The following is a 13,883-nucleotide window of genomic DNA, read 5'->3' as shown; positions in this document are numbered from 1 at the left end:
AAACTGGCGGTGCGTCCTCCCAAGGGCCAGTCCATCAGCGAGGGTATGGACTGTCGACGCCGGGGACCCCCCGCTGGAGGGCTCCTCCCCGTGGGACCAGCCCGGTCTCTCGGTGGTGGGCACCCTGGGCAGTCTCACATTCAGACCTTGCCGGCTGGCTCCGGCGACGCCGACAGCTGCCGGCGCTTGACCAGGTCGACCGAGGACAACACCCCCGCCCGCTCACCCAGACGGTTGGTGGCCAGGGTGGCCGTGGGGAGCTGCAGCTTTGCGCTGGCGGTCATCTTGGCCTCTCTCAACTTGATGTGGGAGTACCTGGGAAGGGAGGGGGGGTGTATATCGTTATAATTTTGCTGTGGGGGGAGGGGTGGCTGTGTGATGGTGGGGTTCAGTGGAGGGTGGGTGGGGGGTGGCGAGAACCTCCCACTCTCCCCTCTTAAAGGTGGATGACCTCCTCATGCCTACTTTCCGCACACCCCTTCTGGACCTTCATCAATTTCTTCACAACCTGTTTCTCTTCCCCCCACTTCAAAACCACAAAACACAGCACACCCACACATGCCACCCACCAGATGATGCCGAGCATGGCGACGCCGATGCCGGCCATCTTCTTGGCGGGCATGACGTCGCCGAAGAAGGCGACGCCGCCCGACAGGATGAGCACGGTCTTGACGTGGCCCACCACATTGTAGGTCAGGCTGCTGGTGGCGCCGATAACCAGGAAGGTGGAGAGGTTGACCAGCAGCCCCAGCGCGGCCGACACGGCGATGGTGGCCAGGCCGCCCGGCGTGTAGTGGAAGCCGAGCAGCGTGCCCGGCCCCGGCGCCAGCAGCCCCACAGGCTCCAGCAGCAGCACCAGGCCGCCCAGCATGGCGGCGGCCAGCGGCACATACTGGTGCAGCAGCTGCATGGACCCCAGGCCCAGCTCCTTCTGCTTGACCCCGGCCCAGATCTGGTACATGGCGGTGGCGGCCACGGAGCCGAAGCCCGCACCCAGGCCGGCCGCGTTGCTGGCGATCTGAGGGTCGGTGACGGTGGCCAGGCCCACGCCCGCGCAGACCAGGGCCACCGCGCCGCCGACGGCGGGGCTGGCCCGCTTGCCGTAGGCTACCGCCTCGATGGCGAGGACGGCGGGGGCCACCGCGATCTTGGTGATCTGGTAGAACCCCACTGGGTTAAGGTTCAGGTTCAGGTTGCACAGCACGATGTAGCCGACGTAGGCGGCCGCCAGGGGGAGCATCTTGCGCCGTGGCACTGTCTTCCGCTCGAATATCCCAAACTGTTGCCATTGGAGTTTTATTGTTGGGGGGGTGGGGCGCGGAAGGTCAGAGAATGAATTATACCACTCAGCTAGGTTACAGAGGGCTGCAACCCCTCGCGCCGCGACCCAGGTGCACAGGCCCTGCGCCCCAGACATGTTTTGCGCAGGCTCATGTGGCCACAGCTCAGCTTGCCAGCTGGTCATCTTTGCACTACACCCACCTCGACTAACACCCAGACACATTCCTCCACGCACTGCAGCCCCACCAAAGGGAAACACTCACCCTGAGGAAGACGTGCATGCCCGCCAGCGTGAAGAGCGTGTGTATGAAAGTCAGGGCATACGTGAAGCTGAATTTGACGACGCTGAACACTGTGCAAGTGGTAGGTGGGGGGGAGAAGGCTTGCTTGGGCGTCCTGGGGAGTCGGCAGGTGGGGTGCGGGAATGCAGGGAGTCCCTGTGCGTGCCGCGACTTTGGCGGGCTATTGGTGGCAGCCTCTGGTCGCGGGCATGAAGGGCGGGGCCCCCTTCCTTGCGGCGAGGGGTACAAGTCGGGGGGGCGCGTTGGGGTGCAGGCCGCGGTCCTGAACATCATGCGGTCTATGTACCTGCTTTGTTCGCAAATACAATGCCAGTGGCCGATACTACATTGAGTAGACCATAGGCCACCGGTGCAACAAGGGTGGCCATCCTGTCGTCGGGACGGGCCCCGTGTAGGAAAGTATTCTGCGGTCAAGTCATGGTCTCACGAATGAGTTGGGCAGTCTGAATGGCTATTTGGAGAGGACCGGGATATTCAGGGAGATTCAAGTGGAGGTGCGCCTGCGACCCCCACTCGTACTCTGGGATGGCCCCCCCCATGCCCGTCACGAATTGAAATTAAACAGCGGCGGGTATTGACCGACCGACCACCACAGCACGCTGGCCTTGCTCCAAGATGCGACGCCTGGAACGATAACCTGACAAGCACACACAGTGAATGTGCGTGCAGAATTTCACTGTTCAGGGCACTACCAAAGGCTTAAAATATTCCCTTGTCTTGCACTGCTCACACACTTGGGCAGCATGTCAGTTGTGTTGGGAGTGCTTTTCATGAGGGTTGAGCCTCAGCCAGGTCACCTGACTCCCAAGTATCAGTTACACATCATCACTTGCATTATCGACTTTTCTGAAGGCTTATGTGCTGCATTCTGCCCTTCAGGTCACCTCCTGCACCTTGTACAGTGTCCCCACTGCGCGCTGCATCCCACCTGAACATATTGACACTTTCCCCATTCTTTCTAGTCTCAGAGCTGCTTGTTGGTATGGTTGTGCTTCTTGAAGCAACTCTGGGTACGTTGCCTGGGACAGCAGTTTCGAGGGGGAGCAGACTTCTCCAGGGCGCGCGCGCATGAAACTGCTTGGATACATGAGCACAGGTCTCTCGCGTGGTGAGCCATTCGACGAGAAAAATCACGCATTACTTGTTTTACTTACCAAACTAGTGGCACCAGCACCTGGACTGGCGGCAGTACACGCGCACGAGCGACGGGGGTGGGGATCGGCGCCCTGCCCCAGGCAGCATGAGCCTGGCCAGCACAGCCGCTGTCGACAGGCTCGTGCTCCAGTACCTGAAGCGGAGAAGGTGAGGATTTGGGGCGATGTCTCAGGCAGTACGGCGGGTCTCGGGATCGAACATTCCACCACACGCACACACCCCTGCCCACTCCAGGCTGCACGAGGCGGGGAAGGTGCTGTCCCTGGAGCTGCGCGCCAGCTGCGCGCCGGAGGACGTTGAGATGCAGGCCTGGTCCGAGGTGAATGACGGCGACGACGACGGCGCCCTGCTGGAGGCCTTGGCCCTGGACGGCTCGGAGCCGGCCGCCTACGCCCGGGCCTACACCGCCTTTGCCGCCTGGGTGGACGCCTCCCTAGACCTCTACAAGGTACCGGGAGGTGGCTCGGCTGGGGAGCGCCGGGGTGCGGGGCCGGTGGGCCGGCCAGATGTTGGATGCCGCCCCTCACCCCATCCTCTGTGTTTACATGGAGGCGCGAAGCCACGATGCCCCCCTCCCCCCTCTCCTCCCCCGCAGCCCGAGCTGGCATGCCTGCTGTACCCCGTGCTCGTGCACGTGTCCCTGAGCCTGGTGGAGCGCGGCGCGGCGAGCGAGGCCCACGCGCTCCTCGCCGAGCATGGCCCGCGCTTCGCCGCGGCGGGGTCCGGCCCCGCCGCTGAGCACCGCGCGCGGGAGCTGCAGAGCCTGCAGACGCTGACGGGGCGGGAGCAGCTGGCTGGGAATGCAGCGGCCGCCGCCTGGCGCGCGCGCCGCGCCGGCGTGCGCCTGTCGGCCTACTCCCACGGCCTGCTCCTGCGCGCGCTGCAGACCCCGGCGCTGCAGCTCATCCTGGGCGTCGTGAACGGGCACGTGCGGCTGGAGGTGGCGGAGGGGCCGCCCGCCGGCGCCGCCGAGCTGGCCGCCGCGGAGGAGCTGGGCGCGGGGCGGGCGGGGGAGGAGGACGGCGCGGCGCACAACCGCGGGCCCATCGACCTCCAGCTCCTCCAGGTGGGACACAGGTGGTGCGGTTGAGGGAGGAAAGAGAGGAACAGCTTGGGATGGGGAGGCGGGGTGCACGGTGGGCGGTGGGGTGGTCGTGGCTCTGGGGCCAGACCTTGTGGGGCCCCCTTGCCCGACCCGCGCCAGCCACCCCGAGGTGGACCCCATGGGACCAGCCACACGCTCTCGCTCCATCCCGGCCGAGTTCATGTGCAGGGGAGCGTCGAGGACGCGTGGGCGCAGGCCAAGTTCGATCGCTTGGAGCGTGAGGCGGCGGCGGGTGAGAAACGCGGGGAATGGGGGGTCCTTCATCCCAAGGGATGCGCTCATGTGTGGGGGGGGCCTGCTGGAGCTCGCTGCATGAGCGGCTGCTTTCATTCCCGGGCTCCAGCCGCGGTCTGAGGGACGCTTCACGACCAACTACGAGCTGCGAAACCTGCGCCCTGGCGGTACCACACTGCTCTGGCTCCCAGGCCCCCGCCTCGGTGACCCACAGTCTTTCCATCCCATCGGTTCCCCCCCCCCTCCCCCTCAGAGGCCGACGCCGGGGCGGGAAGCGCGGACGGCGCGACGAAAAAGCAGCGCGCCGCGCTGGCCAAGGCTGCGGCCGACGCCAAGGCGCAGAGGGAGTCCGTCGCCGCAAACCGCATGGCATGCGAGGTGCGGCGGGGTAGGTGGCTGGGGGGCCACGGGCTCGGAGGCCGGGCCACACTGTGGGGAGGGCGTTATGGAGTGTGGTCGAGCTGGTGGATTCAGGCTGCAGCAGCTGCGGACTACAGCCCCGAGAAGGCAGAGTGTTGGCCTGGAGTCGGTGTACAGGAAGCGTGGCGTCACCCCACGCCCTGCAACCCACCACCCACCACCCACGCGCAGATCCCGCTCCCCCCGCGGACCGAGGAGGAAAGCGCGGCCCTGGCGTCGGAGCTGGACGGGCGTGTGGCTGTGTCGCCCTCCGCGCTGCCCTCCGCGCTGCTGTGCACCTTTGTGAACACGCACGCCTCGCTGGCGGCGGCGGCCGTGGCCCTGGACGCGCGCTGCGTCGCGGGCGGCTTTGCCGACGGCAGCGTGCGCCTGCACGACCTGGGCCAGGGCGGCGGCGCCGCCGCGGTCCTGCGCGGGCACGAGGCGGGGGTGCACGGCGTGGCCCTCTCCCCCGACGCCAGCCTGGCGCTGTCCTGCTCCGCGGACGGCAGCGTGCGGCTGTGGAGCCGCGCGCTGGGTGCGGGGCTAGTGGCCTGGCGCGGCGCGGGCCCCGGCGCCAGCCCCGTGTGGGACGTGGCCTGGTGCCCCGCGTCGCCCGCGGGCCACTACTTTGCCACGGGGGGCGCTGACCGCGCGCTGCGCGTGTGGAGCGTGGAGCGCGCGCGGGCGCTGCGCCTGTGCGCCGGCGCGGGCGCCGACGTGGACGCCGTGGCCTGGCACCCCAACGCGCACGTCGTGGCCTGGGGGCGGCGGCGACCGCGCCGCGCGGCTGTGGGACGTGCGCAGCGCCGCACCGCTGCGCACGCTGGGCGGGCACCGCGGCGCGGCCACCGCGCTGGCCTTCTCGCACGACGGCCGCTGCCTGGCGGTGGGCGACGCGGCGGGAGAGGTCGCCGTCTGGGACCTGGCGGCCGCGCGGCGCCGCGCGGTGCTGCGCGGGCCGGCCCGCCCCGACCCAGTCTGGTCCCTGGCCTGGAGCAGGGGCGGCGAGGGCGGCGGCGTGCTGGCGGCGGGGAGCGCGGACGCGTACGTGCGGCTGTGGGACGGCGGCGCGGAGGGCGGCGCGGGGCGGCCGGGCGACCCGGGCCCGGCGCCGCTGGCCGCCTGGCGCACCAAGGCCACCCCGGTCCTGGCGCTGGAGTTCAGCCACAGGAACCTGCTGCTGGGCGCGGGTGCGCTGGCCCTGTACCGCCCGCGCAAGGTGTGAGGGGCAGTACCTTGGTCGCTCGGCGCGGCGGAGCTGGCCGGGGAGCCGGGCCCCAAACTTGATGGGCACCCCTCCCTCCCCTGGGTGCCACGGGAGCATGGCACGCCCCCTGCTTCAAAGCGCTGGAGCGGATCGGGGCGCGAGCCGTGGGAATCCGTCGGCGTCCCTCCTGCGGTGAGCTGCCTTGATGAGCAGGGCGCCCCCACCCCCGGGGTCAAACTGCATGGAGCCTGCAAGATATGGAGAATCCCGTGTGGAGGAGGGCGAGGAAAATTTACTGCACACCGAATTGTAACCTTCGATCTCGTAAATATTTCACTCGAGTGGAGCTTTGAGTCCCGAGGAACGAGAGTGCAACGCAGGAACGGGGCCTCTCCCAAGGTACGGCAGACCAGGAATCGCGGACGCGGTGCGCAAGCGATAGAGCCATGGGTGGCGGCCATGGCACGTCAATTATGGCTCCTTGTTGGCTCCAGGGCCCATGCGGTGCACCCTCCCCTCTTCATGTGCCCTGCTGTCACGTGTTGCTCCACCTCGAGATTCCCGTCGACCCTTGTCGCAGGCAAGCACCAGCACCATGCTCGGCCTTATGCCGTCGTCGGCGCCTGTTCGTGCACAGATGCCGACATGCTTTCGGAGACCTACTTTCAGCGGCTACACCCGGGCCCCCGTTTCTCGGCGGAGTTGCGTGGTCCCGAGAGCCGGCCGACGAGACTCCGGAACGGACGCAGGATTCATTCACACCTTCCAGAGGTCATGCGACCAGCTGCTGCAGCGCTATGACTTCCTGGCCGCGGTCAGTGGCGCACTTGTGGTGACCTGTTTCTGCGTCGCCAAGGGCCAGGACCCTGGGACGGCAGTGTGCATCACTGCCACTGCCACCGTTGTCGCGCTGGTGAGCAGTGTGGAGGCACTGGGGATGTTTGGTAACTCTAGACTTGGAGATCCCCATCTTGAGCAGGAGTTTACTATTTACTATCTTTTGCGCAACAGGCTTGTGATGTGACCAATTTAGTACATTCAGTAGGAATCACTGGATCAGTCGCATCCCTTGTGCCCTCCCTCCACTCCAGGTGCTGAACGAGCTCGTGGAGAGTACAGAAGCATGAGGCGTGGGCGACCATCTCTCCAGCTTCAATATCTCCATGTTGCACGATCTGGCGCCTAGCCAGTGAGGCGGTCACAATTGTTTCACGGGGGCAGACTTCTGCCTGCAATTTTGCAGACTACAAACACACTTGCCTTGTTCCCTCATGCTTGCATCTCGGATGCCAGTGGATGGCCTGCTCCCTGCACGACTTGGACAAGACAGCACAGCGCCACATGCTTGAGATGATCTGTGCACCCTTCCCAGCTGCGCACACTCTCCGTTTTTATTCTTTGGAGGAGGTCTCTTGCCTTCAGACCCTCCACAATGCTCATCCTTTTGGGATTAGCGCGCCTTTCATTCTTGTCTGGGCCCATCTGGCCGACGTTTTTCAACCAATCTCTCCTGCCCTCAGGCGAAGCGATTCTACCCTATGAATCCCATACCATCCTGATGGCCTATCACCTCTCTCCCGAATTCTGTTGTTAAGAGCATGAATGTTGCAAGCATGAGCAAAGAAAGCAGAGGTCAAGGGGAAAGGCAGGTTGGGTACAGACAGGGCACAAGACCGAGGACGAGTCCATCAGGACGTTTCCATTTCGTCTGGCGCGCCTCTGAGGTACAGCACATTGTTGCACCTGGAGTTTGACGGGCGAGGGGTTGTGGGAGGGTAAAGGACGCTGTGTTGAAGCGCCAGACAACATTACCGTCACCCTCCCTCTTCCCACCGGTCTTCAAACACCTCTCACCTGATGAGGACCTCTCCCAAGTTCCCTGTGAACTGCCCATCGATGTATTCCTCGGTGTTTGCAAGCTGCAGGTTCATGTACGCGTCAGTAGACACGAGGAAACCTGCAAGGGAGGGCGGCCAGGATGCACTCCTTATGAGCAGGGTTGCCCACACCGGCTCATCACCACGGATCCCACTATCCTCGCCAGCGGCACGGTCGCTTTCATTCTCAAGCATGAGTTCCTACCCACCTTTGTACTCCATGCCCCATTTTAGCTTCACGATGACGGACCTCCCGGACAGGTCATTCAGGAAAGGTTTGGGATTGACAGGCACGTTCTGTGGGGAGGGAAGGGGAAGTGGGCACGTTGACAGCACACCGTGCCCAAGCAGAACTTTAGTAAGCAGACACGGGGAAACAAGAAGCGTACCGCGGCCATGCTTGGCGATCGTGGGAGCCTGCACCCCCGGCTTCAATCGCGGTGCTCCCGCAGCGGCAGGACCGACGCCGACGTGCTACACGAGGCTCTGGAGGGAATGTACTGTCTTCCTTATGAGAGCGAGTAGGATGGTTCCTGTACCACCTGCCACTCCTGCCCCAGAGTTGAGATGGACTGCCGATGTGGCACCCCTCTGCACCTCAGTTATTCCGACTTTCCATTGGCCACCGTCTTCCCAAGACTCTGAACGCCCTGGTCAATCACCTCTCCTGGATTTTTTGGCATCCGTTCGTACAGTCAGGTCGGTGTGTGCACGTGTGTTCTGTCGCGTCACCCGGCCACCATGAGTCCGGGGCGCCCACTGGGAGGCAATTGGGCAAGAAGGGCCAAGGTCGTGAAAGGAAAAACGAAACTTTGATGCAATCTGGATTCTAGGCCGAGGTGCTCTGGGGGCCCAGCGCCCCAGCCGCTGCAGCGTGCCCTTGGGCCTGCGCGCCTGACGCCGCCGCCGCCGGTGGGAGCTGGGGCCCGCTGGCTGGGGTAGGCACGGAGGGAGGGCCGCCCCGCCCCCGATCCTCGCCCTCCTCGTCCTCCTGGTCGGCCGCGTTGCTGTTTGCCGTCAGCGCGTTCACCTGTTCGGGTAAGGGGCGCAGAGAGGAGTTTGCCAGGTCAGATTGCGCACAGGGTGCCACTGCGCCAGGGAAGCACACTATGCATGACGACGCTGTGGGAACAAGCAGTGTACCCTGTCACTGACGACCGCCCCCCCCTCCTTATGATATGCGTGAAGCCCCAGCGCACGTGCGCAATAGCGGCCGCCACGTTGGTCGCCTCGGCTGCCTGCTTCGCCCGGGCATCGGCCTGAATCTTCTCCAGCTCCCCCGCGCCCAGCGCCAGGTTGAAGGCGCTCTGCAGGGATCATGAGGGGGATCCCATATCGGGGACATGGAACAAGAGATGGGTCAGGCGGCCACGCACACCGTCATGCATTGCGTCAGGGCCCGCCGCTGTCCCCACAACACCCCTTCCCAGGCGGTGCCGTGCCCTTCTGCACGAGCCCCTGCCTCCCCCCCTCCCTCCCCCCATGCAACCAAAACTCACCGACATGGCCAGCTTGGCGTCCAGGACCTCGATCTGGGCGCGGAGCGCGATACGCTCGGCGCGCAGCTCCCCGTTCTCCGCGATCAGGTCCTTCACCCGCTTGCCCAGCTCCTCGCACTCGGCCTGCTTGCGCAGACGGCTGCGCCGCGCCGAGTCGCGGTTGCTCTGCTTGCGGCGCAGGCGCTTGAGCTCGCGCTCGTCGCCGGCGGCCGCGGCCAGCTCCGCCTCCAGCGCCTCCGCCGACCCCGCGCGCTTCAGCTCCGGCAGCGTGGGGGATTGCGAGAATTGCCCGTTCAGCGCGTTCCACACCTCCGCCAGGTGCTGTGCGCCGGGACTCGTGGCGGCGACCGCGGCGCCGGCGGCCGCGCCAGGGACGAGGCCCATGGCCCCCGGGGGCATGGGCGGCATGTTCAGGCCGGCCAGGCCGGGGAGGGCAGCCAAGCCGGGGACCTTTGACCCCGGTTTACCTGTGGCCGCCGCCGACGCCAGGAGGGACAGGGCGGCCTGGGACCCGGTCTTGACCCCGGGGGGGAGCGCAGCGGCGCTGTCCCCGGCCTGCCCTGGCGCGAGCGCGGCCCGCTTGGACGGCGCGTCGGCGGCCTCGGAGGCGTCGGCCTCGCGCTTCCTGGAGCCCTCCTCGGCAGAGCCGCCCTCGCCGGGCCCTGCAGGGGCCGCCGCTGCCGCAGCGGCATCGTCCTTTGCCTCAGCCTGGGGACAGGACGGCATCGCGGGGGGCGGGGTAAGGGGGTTGCAGCAGTGCCACTTTGGGCGAGAGAGGGCCAGCAGAGGGTTTGACAGATGGAAAGCTGGGATTAACACCCCTGCATTGAGACAGAGGATGCATCAATGCTGCCGACACCGTGCCAGCAAAGCAGTCTGTGGTCTGGAGTTGCGCAAGACTGCGCCTTCCCCATCACAGCCACATCATCCCATCTGTCTGTACGTTCCGCAATCCCCTGAGACTTCACACCGCCCCTTGACTCAGCCCCGGCCAGCAACCCACCGTTGTGCTGGTCAGGGTGGCCTTGGCCGGGTCTGCGCCCTCGGCCATGCTCGCCATGAAGGCCGCTGTGTAGGGGTTCATGCCGCTCAGCGCAGGGTTGTACATCATTGCGTTCGGGTACATGAAGGGCTGCATGGAGGTGGAGGGGCACTGGGGCTAAGGGGGGCTGTGCATGGGAATGCATGACCAGAGGCTTGGCTTCCCCCTTGGCGAGCATCCCCGGTCCTTGCAAGCCCCTTCTGCACCTGCATGAAGGGCACGTTCGGGAAGGGTACACCCCCTGTGAATGGCATGGCGCCGGCCTTGCCCTGCATCTGGTACTGCAGCATCTGCGACCATTGTTGGGCCAGCTGATTCTCGGCCTCGGTGGCAGGGCCGGGCACGGGGACGGAGGCAGGTTCCGTGGGGGCTCCTGCCGGTGTCGAGCTAGCGGGTTCAGCATCTGACATTATTCTGGAACAGGCGGGAGCTGGTGGGGAGAAATTTAAAGCCTAATGGTCGCCTCGCTGGACAGTGCCACGTCCTTAGTTGTCAGCCGGGTTTCTGCCACGCTGGTAGCCACCCGGGGTCGATGTGGCAAGGGCAGGAAGTAGTAATACTTTTTCAGCTTACTGTCAGCAATGAAAATGTCATCTTCCATCCATAGCCATGCAGAAGATAGTCTGGTGTGGGATTCTTCAGAAACGCTGGACAGCTCTTTCGATGGTGCAGGTCTGCTATAAATGGATGGTTTTCCTCCAAGTTTCGTTATCTTGCAAGACAACCGTGTTCCACATGACTTACAGAAAGGATTTGGTATTGCAGATCAACTGAAACCTTCAGATTCTAACGGTTGGCGCATGCAGAACAGCTATGGATGTTCCTTTTTCCATCTCGATGATCTGGAGCCTCGACACCTCCAGCAAGAAACCAATGCAAGAGCGCAATAAATCAACAAATGGGATTCCTCAGCACTGGGGGCCATGTGGGAGGCCGCGCTTGCCTGCAATTCCACAAAGGTCACAGACACATCGGTCTGGTTTGAGCAGGCGCCGGCGCCATCAAAATCTCAACATACAGCATCGGGCGCGATGTCCACTGGCATCGCAGCAGGAACCCCCCAAATCGGGGCATTCAGCAATGCAGCATACATGAAATACCCATTATAGATTCCACCAGGTTCGTCCTGGCGCGGTGCTGCCATTGCCCTCATCGGTATGGTCCACCTATGCTGGGATTGAGGAATTTTGCCTCGTACGTTCGCCTGACCAGAAGGGCTCGCGGCTGGGCAGGGGTGAGAGCCATGAGCAAGACGGGAATGGAGCGCGAGGACTGGGCGGTGTACAATGCCCTGTACCCGGGAGTCGCTTTCCAGCCAGAGCACCGAGGACAGCTGGCAGCCCGCCTCAGGGAGATTGCTGCACGCCTGGAGGCGCCCCCTGTCGTCACCAACGAGTTGCCACAGCCTGAAGTATCAAAGAATGACGTGGCTCCGACCCGCAAGCGACGAGGTGCGCGTGCGCTGCTGGTGGCATTGGGCAGACTCCTTCAGATGAGGCATGCACGAAGGTTGCCAAAAGGGTGGCACAAGAATGATGCGATGTGAGATCAACATGTCCTGCTCAAAGCACACACCTTACTATTTTTATTTGAATGTGTGCTTCACATGAGTGCACCAAATTCCCCACATCCCCAAAGGCACAAAACCCGACCTGGACTTTGCCAGCTACCAGACCCGGTACGTTGCGCTGGAGATTCTATACCTGGGCCACGCCTACGATGGCTTTGCTCGCCAGGAGAGCTCCTCGAACACTATAGAGGTCGGCGTGGGAGGGGGGGGGCGGCGTCTCGGCACAGGGCTCTTCGCTGCCAAAAGTTGTTTTCTATGGCCTGGGCAGCCCCCGCAGTCCCTCCCCTGGACCCAATTTCCCTTTCCAGTACATTCTCACCCTGAAACACCCCCCACTCTCTTCCCACCACCTGCCAGGCACGGCTCTTCTCGGCCCTGGAGCGGACCCGCCTCATCCCCTTCTCCGCCCCCTGGCAGTCGCTGCGGTACTCGAGGGCGGGCCGCACGGACCGTGGCGTCTCCGCCCTCGGCCAGGTGGTGGCCCTGGAGCTGCGCAGCTCGGCGCGGGTGGGCGAGCCCCTCCCCGACCCCGGCCAGGAGCTGGACTACCCGGGCCTGCTCAACCGCGCGCTGCCAGAGGACGTGCGGGTCACGGGCTGGTGCCCGCCGACCTCTCCAGACTTTTCCGCACGCTTCAGCGCCACACATCGCGAGTACAAGTACTTTGTGGTGGCGCAGCCGGGGGAGGCGCTGGACCTGGCCGCCATGCAGGCCGCAGGGGCCGCCTTCCTGGGCCTCCACGACTTTCGCAACTTTTGCAAGGTTCAGCGGGCGTGTTTGGTGGAGGGAGGTCCGGGTTTGATGCCTGCATTGGTGTGAGGGAGAGTCACGGCACCCAGAGGTGTGTGTGGTTGATGAAATGGTTACCTGGCTATGGTTGAAAGTGCACATGAAGTCAATGCCGGGTCAAGGTGGGGAGAACAGCGCTCGGGTGAGCGTGTGGATGCGTCGGGGATCTGTCCACAAGGGAGATGGGTGCCCCACGTACTGGCAGGCCCTCCCTCACCCCAGGACGCCCACCGCAGCAGGAGCCACCCCTCTGGGCGCTCCTCAGAGCCCGTACCGACGCCATGCCCTACATACCATCCTACTTGTGACCCCGCACCCCCCCTTCCCCCCATCCCCCCAAAACACCAGATGGACGTGGCGCAGGTGAAGCACTTCCAGCGCCGGATCCTGGACTTCCGGATCGAGGCCGCCGGCCCCGCATCCGGCGGCCGGCGCCTGTTCCTGCTTTCCCTGCGCGGCACCGCCTTCCTGTGGCACCAGGTGCGGTGCATGGCCGCGGTGCTGCTCATGGTGGGGCGCGGAAAGGAGGACCCCGGCGTCGTGGCGGCCCTGCTGGACGTGAGGGCGCACCCGGCCAAGCCGCTATACGGACTGGCCAGCGAGGAGCCGCTACTGCTGTCGGGGTGCCGCTACGCGCCGGGGGAGCTGCGCTTCCTACGCACCGAGGCTAACCGGGACCAGGTCTGCAAGGTCCTGGGCCGCGCGCTGGACAGGTGTGCGGGTGGTGTGGGAACAGGGTGGTGTGGGAGATGGCGGTGACGAAGGAGGAGCCCGTGGATGGCTTCCAGCTGCAAGTCTGTGCATTGGATGGTGCCGCAAGGGGGGTTTGCACTCACTCTGGACGTGCTTTCCCGGTCTACATTGTGACATCAAACGGTGGATCTCCCCTCCTTCCTCCCTCGGCTCACTTCTATCGTTGTCAGTTGAACATTACGCTTGCCATTTTTAACCCCTACCGGCACACACCCCATGCAGTCATCTGGTGCGGGCCAGTCTGCTGTCCGAGATCCTGACCAAGCTGGGCGAGGACGAGTGCGCCCTGCCCAGCGCCGGGCGGGAAAGGAGGGCGCGCAGGCACGGCGAGCGTGTGCCGCTGCTGCAGCGCGTCCGGGAGCCGTCGTATGAGGAGCGGTGCACCAAGATCCGGGAAGCCGGGGGGAAGTTGGCAGGGGACTTTCCTGACGAGAACGACACGGAGGAGTGACTGGCGCTGCCCTGCTGCACTCCCCTCTTGTGTGTACATGTGTGGAGTACCCACGCCTCGTCAGCAGGCAGGGGGCGGTTACTAAGAGTTGTGACAGCGAAAGGGGAGATGGCACGCCAGGCGCCCTCGGCAGGGCCGTCCTGTGGCGCCTGCAGCGCAACATTACATTGCACTTTGATCTCTGGCCGCAGGGGTCTCGCAGGCCTACGCGCCCTT

The 13,883-nt window shown here is 64.7% G+C and overlaps 8 protein-coding genes across 8 annotated transcripts; 4 read left to right on the top strand and 4 right to left on the bottom strand.

Annotated features, from left to right (window-relative positions):
• Nucleotides 1-140: 140 nt before the first annotated feature.
• Nucleotides 141-1,951, bottom strand: F751_0722 (Solute carrier family 35 member E3; the record flags this gene model as incomplete). The annotated part of the gene is made up of 4 exons (XM_011401436.1): nt 141-315; nt 570-1,279; nt 1,545-1,633; nt 1,870-1,951. 4 exons carry the CDS (start codon nt 1,949-1,951, stop codon nt 141-143), a joined length of 1,056 nt encoding a protein of 351 aa, XP_011399738.1.
• An 872-nt stretch (nt 1,952-2,823) lies between these two features.
• On the top strand, nt 2,824-5,704 carry F751_0721 (Transcription initiation factor TFIID subunit 5; the record flags this gene model as incomplete). The annotated part of the gene is made up of 7 exons (XM_011401435.1): nt 2,824-2,885; nt 2,973-3,186; nt 3,334-3,666; nt 4,012-4,075; nt 4,331-4,455; nt 4,669-5,232; nt 5,615-5,704. 7 exons carry the CDS (start codon nt 2,824-2,826, stop codon nt 5,702-5,704), a joined length of 1,452 nt encoding a protein of 483 aa, XP_011399737.1.
• A 627-nt stretch (nt 5,705-6,331) lies between these two features.
• On the top strand, nt 6,332-6,487 carry F751_0720 (hypothetical protein; the record flags this gene model as incomplete). Its single annotated transcript, XM_011401434.1, has 1 exon — nt 6,332-6,487. One exon carries the CDS (start codon nt 6,332-6,334, stop codon nt 6,485-6,487), a length of 156 nt encoding a protein of 51 aa, XP_011399736.1.
• A 185-nt stretch (nt 6,488-6,672) lies between these two features.
• On the bottom strand, nt 6,673-6,828 carry F751_0719 (hypothetical protein; the record flags this gene model as incomplete). Its single annotated transcript, XM_011401433.1, has 1 exon — nt 6,673-6,828. The coding sequence occupies one exon, from the start codon at nt 6,826-6,828 to the stop codon at nt 6,673-6,675; it is 156 nt and encodes a 51-aa protein (XP_011399735.1).
• A 546-nt stretch (nt 6,829-7,374) lies between these two features.
• F751_0718 (putative small nuclear ribonucleoprotein F) lies at nt 7,375-7,961 on the bottom strand (the record flags this gene model as incomplete). Its single annotated transcript, XM_011401432.1, has 4 exons — nt 7,375-7,429; nt 7,541-7,643; nt 7,773-7,860; nt 7,953-7,961. 4 exons carry the CDS (start codon nt 7,959-7,961, stop codon nt 7,375-7,377), a joined length of 255 nt encoding a protein of 84 aa, XP_011399734.1.
• A 431-nt stretch (nt 7,962-8,392) lies between these two features.
• Nucleotides 8,393-10,188, bottom strand: F751_0717 (G-box-binding factor 1; the record flags this gene model as incomplete). Its single annotated transcript, XM_011401431.1, has 4 exons — nt 8,393-8,593; nt 8,763-8,870; nt 9,063-9,770; nt 10,066-10,188. 4 exons carry the CDS (start codon nt 10,186-10,188, stop codon nt 8,393-8,395), a joined length of 1,140 nt encoding a protein of 379 aa, XP_011399733.1.
• Nucleotides 10,189-10,917: 729 nt separating this feature from the next.
• F751_0716 (hypothetical protein) lies at nt 10,918-11,199 on the top strand (the record flags this gene model as incomplete). The annotated part of the gene is made up of 1 exon (XM_011401430.1): nt 10,918-11,199. The coding sequence occupies one exon, from the start codon at nt 10,918-10,920 to the stop codon at nt 11,197-11,199; it is 282 nt and encodes a 93-aa protein (XP_011399732.1).
• A 148-nt stretch (nt 11,200-11,347) lies between these two features.
• On the top strand, nt 11,348-13,667 carry F751_0715 (tRNA pseudouridine(38/39) synthase; the record flags this gene model as incomplete). Its single annotated transcript, XM_011401429.1, has 5 exons — nt 11,348-11,555; nt 11,743-11,864; nt 12,032-12,436; nt 12,812-13,176; nt 13,439-13,667. 5 exons carry the CDS (start codon nt 11,348-11,350, stop codon nt 13,665-13,667), a joined length of 1,329 nt encoding a protein of 442 aa, XP_011399731.1.
• Between the last annotated feature and the right edge of the window lie 216 nt (nt 13,668-13,883).

This window comes from Auxenochlorella protothecoides (assembly GCF_000733215.1).
Source record: "Auxenochlorella protothecoides strain 0710 unplaced genomic scaffold scaffold111, whole genome shotgun sequence".
NCBI lineage: Eukaryota > Viridiplantae > Chlorophyta > Trebouxiophyceae > Chlorellales > Chlorellaceae > Auxenochlorella > Auxenochlorella protothecoides.
Note: the sequence above shows the minus strand (reverse complement) of the source record. Positions and strands in the feature narration are given on the sequence as shown.